This window comes from Chiloscyllium plagiosum, chromosome 2 (genome assembly GCF_004010195.1).
Source record: "Chiloscyllium plagiosum isolate BGI_BamShark_2017 chromosome 2, ASM401019v2, whole genome shotgun sequence".
In the NCBI taxonomy this organism is placed as follows: Eukaryota; Metazoa; Chordata; class Chondrichthyes; order Orectolobiformes; family Hemiscylliidae; genus Chiloscyllium; species Chiloscyllium plagiosum.
In genome coordinates this window covers 113,583,104-113,593,240 of record NC_057711.1, presented here as the reverse complement: position 1 = coordinate 113,593,240, position 10,137 = coordinate 113,583,104, and the positions used below count along the sequence as shown (strand labels likewise).

The window sequence follows — 10,137 nt, the reverse complement described above, 5'->3', positions numbered from 1 at the left end:
CTCAGTCAAATCCCTCGAACTCAGCACCGGCTTCCTAACCTGCAATCTTCTTCCTGACCTCTCCGCCCCCACCCCACTCCGGCCTATCACCCTCACCTTAACCTCCTTCCACCTATCGCATTTCCAACGCCCCTCCCCCAAGTCACTCCTCCCTAGCTTGTATCTTAGCCTGCTGGACCCACTTTCCTCATTCCTGAAGAAGGGCTTATGCCCGAAACGTCGATTCACCCCTCACCTTAACCTCCTTCCACCTATCGCATTTCCAACGCCCCTCCCCCAAGTCACTCCTCCCTAGCTTGTATCTTAGCCTGCTGGACCCACTTTCCTCATTCCTGAAGAAGGGCTTATGCCCGAAACGTCGATTGATTCACCTGCTCCTTGGATGCTGCCTGACCTGCTGCGCTTTTCCAGCAACACATTTTCAGTACTGATTACTTACTTCAACATTGCCATTTGCAATATGAGGGGGATCTCCACACGATACGCGCTGGCAACTGGGCAGCTGCCCGCTCCATTCTCCACTGGCCTGGCACATCCGTTTCTTATTGCCTTTGACATAGAAGCCGGTGTTACAAGTGTATGCCACGATGGCACCGAAGCTGTAGTTGTGCCCGCTGACATGGCCCAGCTCAATGACTGGAGGCTCTCCACAGCGCACAGGGATACACTGTATGCTGAAAGGCGATGGATTCCATTCACCACCCCGGACACACTCAATGGAAGCTGAGGTGTTTAGTACGAAGCCTTCCTCACATTTATAAGTGACCTGGGAGCCAGCTGCGAATTTCTCCTTGCTGATAGTCTCCAGGATAGCGTAGGGCGCAAATGCTGGCTTCTTGCAGAAGTCTGCCACACAGTGGGGTGCAGCTTGGCCCTCAGGTGGTGCCCAGGCTCCTTGGGAATTGCAGACCAGCTGTGAGTTGCCTGAGATGCTATATCCATCCTTGCAGTAGTAAATGGCAATATCCCCATACAGCTGGTGGCTTGTATCAGGGAGGGCATAATCAATGTTCGGGGCTGGTCCACATGACACAGGAACACACTGTGTGGCACTCAAGCTCCACTCCCCATTGGCCAGGCACTTCTTACTTTCTGAACCGATCAATGTATAGCTGCAAGGAAAGAAGGGGAGATCAGAAAATAAGTTATATCGGATGCTGGAATCAATATGGTACCACTACAAGTAGAAGAACAATTTGCAATCACATAGCGCAATTAATAGCCCAAGTAAAACATCTTGAGGTACTTCACAGGGGTGTTAACAAATCATCAGCTTCCACTTTTTTTCCCCATGTCCTTTGATCCTGTTAGCTCTGAGACCTTTATTTCATTCCTTCTTGAAAACAGTCAATGTTTTGGCTTCAACAGCTTTCTGTGGGTAACCACTTTCTGGGTGAAGAAATTTCTCCTCATCTCTGTCCTAAATGGCCTACTCCATATCCTTAGATTGTGAACACTTTTTCTGGACTCCCCAGTCATCATGAACATTTTCCCTTTGTTTACCCTGTCCAGTCCTGTTGAAATTTTATTGGTTTCTATGAGATTCCCCCTCATTCAAAGTTTGTGCGAAGATTTGTAGCTCGGGTGCTCGTCGTTGTGGTTCTGTTCGCCGAGCTGGAAGTTTTTGTTGCAAACGTTTCGTCCCCTGGCTAGGCGACGTCATCAGTGCTTGGGAGCCTCCTGCGAAGCGCTTCTTTGATGTTTCCTCCGGTGTTTATAGTGGTCTGTCCCTGCCGCTTCCGGTTGAAGACAGGAAGGCAGCTAACAATCCGCATACATGAACATCAACTAGCCACGAAACGACACGACCAGCTATCCTTAGTAGCCACACACGCAGACAACAAGCAGCGTGAATTCGACTGGGACAACACTACTATCATAGGGCAAGCCAGACAGAGAACAGCCAGGGAATTCCTAGAGGCATGGCATTCATCCACAAACTCCATCAACAAACACATCGACCTGGACCCAATATACCAACCACTACAGCGGACAGCTGAAACTGACAACCGGAAGCGGCAGGGACAGACCACTATAAACAGCGGAAGAAACATCAAAGAAGCGCTTCGCAGGAGGCTCCCAAGCACTGATGACGTCGCCTAGCCAGGGGACGAAACATTTGCAACAAAAACTTCCAGCTCGGCGAACAGAACCACAACATTCCCCCTCATTCTTCCAAATTCCTGTGTATTTAGGCCTAACTGACCCAGTCTTTCTTCATATATCAGTCCTATTATCTCAGGAATCAAACTGGTAAATCTTTCTTGCATTCCATCCATAGCCAAGATATCATTGCTCAGATAAAGAAACCAAAACTGCTCACAATACTCCAGGTGTGGTATCACAAAGTCTCTGCAGCAAGACATCCCTGCCTTGTACTCAAATACTTCCACTACGAAGGCCAACATACCATTTGCCTTCTTCACCACCTGCTGGGTCTGCATGGTTACTTTTGGTGACTGGTGTACAAGAACATCCAGGTTTCATTGCACCTTTTCCCTTCTCAAGCTATCACCATTCAGATAATAATCTACCTTCCTCTTTCTGCTGACAAAGTGGTTAACCTCACATTTTTCCACATTATTCCTTATCTGCCATGCAGTTGCCCACTCAGCTTGTCCTAATCGCACTGAAGTTTCTCTGCATCCCCTTCATAGTTCACCTGCCCACCCACTTTTGTGTCTTGTGCAAACTTGAAGATATTACATCTAGTTCCCTCAATTAAATCATTAGTATATTTTGGGAATAGCTGGGGTCCAAACACTGATCCCTGGGGTACACTGCCAGTCACTGCCTGCTACTCAGAAAATGACCTGGTTCTTCCTCCTCTTAGTTTCCTGCCTGTCGGAACACAACCCCTAGTTGAATGTGCATTAACTTTACATGCTAATCTCTTGGATGGGGGCTCATCCTCCTTGTAATCAGTGCCCATGTTCACACCAGGAGCCTATTGGACAAAGGTTCCTCCAGTGTTAAATTCTGGATTGCAATACCTACCTCAGTCACAGTCACACTCCCCTGTCCCTTTTCACAATTAAAATTATTGTAATTAATTAAAGAGGTGTGGTTAGCACTGCTGCCTCCCAGTGCCAGGGACCTGGGTTTGATTCTAACTTTGGGCGACTATTTTTATGCAGATTGCACATTCTCATTGTGTCTGTTCGGGATTCCGCTGGGTGCTCCAGTTTTCTCCCACAGTCAAAAAATGAGCATGTTACGTGGATTGGCCATGCTAAATTGCCCTGTAATGCCCAGTGATGTGCAGGCTAGGTGGTTTTAGCCATGGTAAATGTGGGGTTACGGGAATAGGGAAAGGGGGTGGTCTGGGTGGGATACTCTGTGGAGGGACTGTGCAGACTCCATTGGCTGAATGGTGTCTACCTGCACTTTAGGAATTCTATGATTTTATGACTACTTCCTGAAACATGTTGTCCAGGTACCTCTCCCTGATATGTTGCAGCGTCTCCAGCTGGTATACAGCTCATCTGCTCTGAGTTGAAGTTCCTCGAGTGGCCAACTCTTGCTGTAAATGTGGTCACCATGGATCACTTCAGCATCCACACACTCTCTTGCTGTCATAGGCCACTCCTTTGGCTCTTGCCCATACCTCTAACTGCAACCAGACTGGGACAATTGGAGCCCCCTTCCCTAACCCAGTATACAGGTCACTCTGTTTCCCAGTCAGAAACTAAGCACCGCTTTTTTGCCTGATGGGTGAGGCAAATGATTGGGAATGTGGTAGGCTGAAGCCATTAAGTGGCTACTGATTGACACATTACAGTGTCTTAATTGTCAAAAAGAAGTCCCTAGAGGTCCTTCTCACCCAACAATCAATTGCTGAGCTGGTGAGAAGGGATTGAGTTTCTCTTCAGGGCAAACTCGCACAATTATTTCTCCATCCCGCAATTTGCCATCTCCAGTGAGGCTTAGTTCCTTCTAAAATACTCCACAATTTAAGCAGCATGTGTGGAGAGAGAAGCTGGGTTAATGGTCGGGATTTTACTGCAGGTCTTGGGATCTTGACTTCAGGAGCGAGCCTTGAAACTGCACTTACAGGCAGCTGCCTAATTTTCTGGGATACAGTCTCCTAATCAGCCTGCTCCACACTTGTCTCCTGAGGGCCAAGAGGGTTGGAGCCAAGCAGCTCCATAGGGAGAGGTGGGCACTGCCGCAGCACATCAGAGACTACAAGGGCACTAACTATCACAGGGGGCTGTATATAAAACTTCCAAAGCTGGAGGGATATAGGATGGAAAGGAAACTGCCTCCCAGGATAGAACGCAGCTCTGATTGCAGATTTTCACCCACATGCCCCTGTCATTGCAGCACAAAGCCTTCATCTCTGACCGACCCCTGGCTGTGATGCAAGGAGGCCAATTCCAATGGACTGTTGGTCTCCACAAGCAGCAGGTGCCACTCCACTGGCGGCACGGTGGTGCAATAGTTAGCACTGCTGCCTCACAGCGCCAGAGGCCCGGGTTCAATTCCCACCTCAGGCGACTGACTGTTTGGAGTTTGCACATTCTCCCCGTGTTTGCGTGGGTTTCCTCTGGGTGCTCCGGTTTCCTCCCACAGTCCAAAGATATGCAGATTAGGTGAATTGGCCATGCTAAATTGCCCATAGTGTTAGGTGAAGGGGTAAATGTAGGGGAATGGGTCTGGGTGGGTTGCACTTCGGGGGTTGGGTGTGGATTTGTTGGGCCGAAGGGCCTGCTTCCACGCTGTAAATAATCTAAAGACCATTCCTTATTTGGGAGGTAATCGCTCTAATTGGCTGCCTCTGTGCCGCTGAAGTCATCCTGTGTGGTTTTCGCTGTTTCTGGCCTCCTCATCTCCACAGGCTGTGGAAAATCCAGCTGAATGTTTTTGTTAACATTGCATCAAATGCCTGAACTCTGTTCCTCTCCATTGCGGTTGCTTGAGTTGTTTACTGCGTTTATTTGAAAGCCACCTTTGCTTATGATTCTTTTTAAATTTTTGCCTTTTGAGAAGCATACAGAAGCCTATGTTTTGATATAATTATGGTTTAAGGCTGTAAAATGTAAGTAGGGCATTCAGACTATTAAGTCTGCTCTGATGAGATTCCTGATGAAGGGCTTATGCCTAAATTTTCCTGCCTTTTCCCCATTTTCTGGGTTTCCTTAGTGATCAAAAATCTATCCCAGCCTTGAATACACTCAGTTACCCAACCTCTACACCCCTCAGTGGTAAAGAATTTCACAGATTAGAAATCATCTGGTTCATTAATGCCCTTTCGGGAAAGAAACTGCCATCTTTACATGGTCTGGCCTACATGTGACTCCAGACTCACAGCAATGGTCAATTAGGGATAGAGAATAAATCCTGGCCTCACCAGTGATGCCCACATCCTGTGAATGAATATTAATATATATATATTTATAATATATTCAGTCAATCATCCAAAGTTTATATGTGGTCCAATTATTTACACATTTACCATTGGTGCATGAAGGTAACATTAATTGAATTGTGTTTTATCAGTTAAAAGACAGAGAATAGGAAGCATTTCTTCATTGAAATTCCTAGATTAGAATGTGTTTTTAGGGACCTTAGTGATTTAAAAGTGCATTAATGAATGCAAGATGGCTCAGTGGTTGGCACTGCTGCCTCACAGCGCCAGGGATCCAGGTTACATTCCAGCCTCAGGCAAATATCTGTGTGGAGTTTGCACATTCTCTCTGTATTTGCGTGGGGTTCCCTGGGGTGCTGTGCTTTCCTCCCCTAATCCAAAAATGTGCAGGTTAGGTGGATTAGCCATGGGAAATGCAAGGTAGGAGGGTGAGTCTGGGTGGGATTCTCTTGTGTGGGGCTGCTGTAGGGATTCTATCTATTAAATTGTGTACTCCTGACTATAGGAGGATGAGTGGTTGATCAGATTGATATGTTTAAAACCTTAAAACATTCACCAGTGTAAATATGGAGAACTGATTTTGGATGATAGCGAAATTTAGAGCAATGGGGCAGAACCTTAGGGACAGATCATCTCAAATGGGAGTCTGGAAGCACATTTTCATACAAAGGATACTAGAAAACTCTCTCCTACAAGAAGGATGCTGCGGCTGATTGGGAGCTTTGAAGACCAATAGATTTTATAGTGTAGAGTTTTACATCAGATATGTGACTCAGAAACAGACCATTCAGATCAACCAGTCCATGCTATGGTTTAAAGTCTATGCAAGCCACGTTCCTCATCTAAGTCTATCTATGTAAGCCATCCCCCCACTCCATATCCTTCTCCTTGTACAATTGTCGAGGGTCCCTTTAAACAGATCTATGCTATTCACCACAACCACTCCTTGTGCTAGCAAGATGCACATTCTCACTGCTCTTTGTGAATAGCAATTTCTTCTAAGTTCCCTATTGGACTTCTTGGTGACCATCTATTGCTAGCATCTAATTCTGATTTTCCCCACAACCATGAAAATTCTCTTTGTTTTCACTGTGTCAATATTTACGTAACTTTAAAAATCTTTAAGTCATCCTTCAAGTCCAATTTTATCAAGAGGAAAGAGACCCAGCCTGTCAATCCTTTCCTCATATTTATCTGTCTCGGGATGCCAAAGGATATGCCGTTGAGGCAGCCGGATTAAATTGAGGTTACAGAGCCTAAATTAATAGTGGATCAAGCTCAAAGACCAGAATAGACTCATCCTGTACCTAACCTCTAACATTGGTGATATGGAGCAAGATTTGAGAAAAGATCTTACCCTTCCTTGCAGCCATAGGAAATCGAGCTTCCAAAGGTGAAGTTATTTCCGATAATGAAAGCATTGGGAAGTGTTGGTGGAGGCTCACAGGATATGATCTCACACACTGGTGCAGTGCCATTCCATTGGCCGGTGCTGTTACAGGTTAGTGTCGATGGTCCCTGCAACCTTCAGTGAGTCAAAAGAGATTAAAAGGAGCTACAAGTGTAACATATCGGATTGTCAGATTCATATGATGACATGGATTTAATACAATGCCTTAGCATTATGAAACACATCAATGTGTTTAATAGGAGAATAATAAAACTTTATTTGACATTGTGCACCATTAAGAGGCATTAGAAAGGAAATCAAAAGCGTGGTCAAGAGATTAAAGGAGGAGAGAGGTAGCAGGGCCGAAATGTTGAAGTATTTAAAATAGGAATGTGCAAGATGTTAAATTTGGAGGAGTGCAGATATTTTGGAGATCAGCATACTGCATCAAAACCCTAGAAAGGAATAAGTTTACTATTCACGCTCAAGGTTAACTTACTGATAGCCACTGTTGCACGTGTATGAAACTGTAGAAAGGTATGTGATCCCATTCAAGTCGTATCTACCACTGTCAGTATCCTGTGGGGTAGGGCACATCAGAGGTTCACAAGTAGGTGTTTCATGACTCCAACTACCATTTGCTAAACAAGAGATTTCTGCTGCTCCAGACAACACATATCCCTTATTGCAACTATAAAAAGGAAGAAAAGTAGCATTTATTCTTTGTGTAGGAAAGGATAGATAAATAAAAAAAAACTTTGGCAAACTTTCAATGGAATTATATTGAATTTTTAAGCATGGAAACAGGCCATTTGGGTTAACAGGTCTATTTCAGTGTTTAAAATCCATATTACCCTCCTCCAGTCTCTCCTCCTAACAGCATGTCCTTCTATTTTCCTTCATTTGTATAGCAAACCTGCCCTTAAATACCTCAAATGCTGTGCACCTCACCTCTTCCTTGTGATATTCCTCTGTTAAGCAAATACTTCAAGATTGATTAAGCTCAAAGAATAGAAAACTTTAACTATTACAGTGTAATCCATCGATGTCTGAAAAGCTTCAACACAGGATACCTGGCTGACATGTTCAATATTACTTTTCCTCACATTAATATGTGGTAATCAACAAAGCAAATAATCAAATGTCAAAAAAAAACATACACCACACCACTGAGGAACAGAATTAATGATCAGGCAAATTGGTTGTGTGACTCCCCATAAAAAAAAGAATATTTAATTTATGATAATTCTGATGTTACATGCTGTGAAGATTCTGTATTGGCCCAAATATTTGCAGCCAAACAGAATCCAGAATCGAAATGGAGAGACTCCAGCTAGACATATTAAAGAGTTACTGAGGCTGAGACTTATGGAAGATTTGGTCATCATTCCCTTCTCGTGAGTTAGCTCACAATGAGCTGAGGCAATGCCAGATGTGCTGCCATTTGCTTCAGTTCTTTGGGGTGCACTTTGGTTCATGTTACCAGTAGATGCTGATCTGCAACATGGTTGTACAAGCTTGGGCAGGGGCTGGAAATTTGGTTGAGTTTGAATGTGATGGTACCAGAAAGGAACAACTTACTGACCTATTTGACATTTAAGTCCATAAATGAGGTGGACTCAACTTGAACTGAAAACGATGGGAAAATTAATGAGAAACTAACTAAAGAGGGCACTGCATTGCCATATCATGACTTAAACTGGATGTGGGAGTGGGGCATTGTGACTCAGGGTCTTCTGTCATTTCAGAATGGAGCTTGGGTTGAGCTCAAACCTCAGTGAAAGGAGATTGGGAACTATTCACCCTGTTCCAATGATCCAGCAGGCCAGGCAAGCTTCTGATGTGAAGCTCCAGAGACATAAATTGTTATACATTCAGCCTGGGATATTTAGAATTAGAACTGCATGAGCTGTTAAAGAAGAATTTTTATAATTTACTCTTCTCTTTATGGCATACTCCAAATGACACTTATCCCATATTTAATGATAGCACCATCTCTGGCATTTCATGCTGCTTTTGACCTAATTGAGGGAAAGTGATGCAATCAATAATGATTGACTTGAGAACACTACCCTGTGGAATCCCTGAAGCAATGTCCTAAGATTAGGCTGATTGAGTTTCAACAACCGCAACCAATCTCCTTTATGCTCGGCATGACTGCAATCAGTGGAGAGTTGTCCAACACTTCCTCCCACCACCAATTCCCATTGACGTCAACTTTACAAGGCTGTGAGGAAGGTGTCAAGAATGGATGGAAAGAAGAGGAATCTTCTTTAAAAGATCTTTTAGTACCTGTACACCACCTTTTCACCAAAGGTGAATTCAGTCCCTTCAGTTGTACCATTTGTTGGAATACCAGGTATCCCACAGGATCGAGCTAGGAAAAGAAAATTCACATTGCCATAAACAAACAACAACATAACAGTGCTAAAATTCAAGTGTATAATATGGATACAACTGTACTCAGATCAGAAAAGCAAATGGGGATGTATGATGGTCTTCACCAAAAATGTGAAATGAGGGACTATACATTTGCACCTCCTCTTACACTCTGCCACCTCTTTCCAATGGACTTCAATGGAAAGTTAATCATACAGGGTTTAAAACTCATCGTCCATTCACTATTGTCTATTCTGCACTTTCAATGAAGATCAAGTTCCCCCAAACCCCTCACCATATATCTGGAAGCATCCATCATTAGTCCAAACTTGAAACAAGTAAATATACCTTGTTAATTTGTTATGATTTTCAGAATATGTTTGATTTGGGAATTAATTTTCAATACACAACTTGCATAATTTCCTATGGCATTTATACTGAAGCTACTGAGAGCAGGAACTGTGGGACCTTTGGTATAGACTGATGAACAACCCTGGTTCAGTCCACAAACATGTCACAGGATACTCCAAATTGTCAAGCTCCCAGTTGAGAAGCTAATGATCTGGCTCTCCTTTTTTATTCACCCATCCCCTTGGTTGGTTGAAACAGGCTTAATTTAAAAAGAATCCCTCTCTTGAGGATATCTTTCTCCCAGACCTAAATAAATTGATGTTTTGAATGGAGCCAATTTAATCAGGCTGAGTTCAGTAAACAAAACGTTGCGTTTAAAAGAACATAGAACATTACAGCGCAGTACAGGCCCTTCGGCCCTCGATGTTGCGCCGACCAGTCATACCAATCTGAAGCCCATCTAACCTACACTATTCCATGTACATCCATATGCTTGTCCAATGAGGACTTAAATGCACTTAAAGTTGGCGAATCTACTACCGTTGCAGGCAAAGTATTCCATACACTTACTACTCTCTGAGTAAAGAAACCACCTCTGACATCTGTCCTATATCTATCACCCCTCAATTTAAAGCTATGCCCCCTC

General features: G+C 44.0%; 1 protein-coding gene across 3 annotated transcripts in view; it reads right to left on the bottom strand.

Annotated features, from left to right (window-relative positions):
* The window catches only part of svep1 (sushi, von Willebrand factor type A, EGF and pentraxin domain containing 1), a 236,178-nt gene that overhangs the window by 64,204 nt on the left and 161,837 nt on the right, over positions 1–10,137 (bottom strand). For all 3 annotated transcript variants that reach the window (XM_043716218.1, XM_043716221.1, XM_043716222.1), the window contains 4 exons: positions 9,054–9,138; positions 7,261–7,452; positions 6,729–6,896; positions 440–1,112 (listed from right to left, as the gene is read on the bottom strand). In XM_043716218.1, the coding sequence (XP_043572153.1) occupies positions 440–1,112; positions 6,729–6,896; positions 7,261–7,452; positions 9,054–9,138 (1,118 nt within the window). The remainder of the gene's footprint in view (positions 1–439; positions 1,113–6,728; positions 6,897–7,260; positions 7,453–9,053; positions 9,139–10,137) is intronic.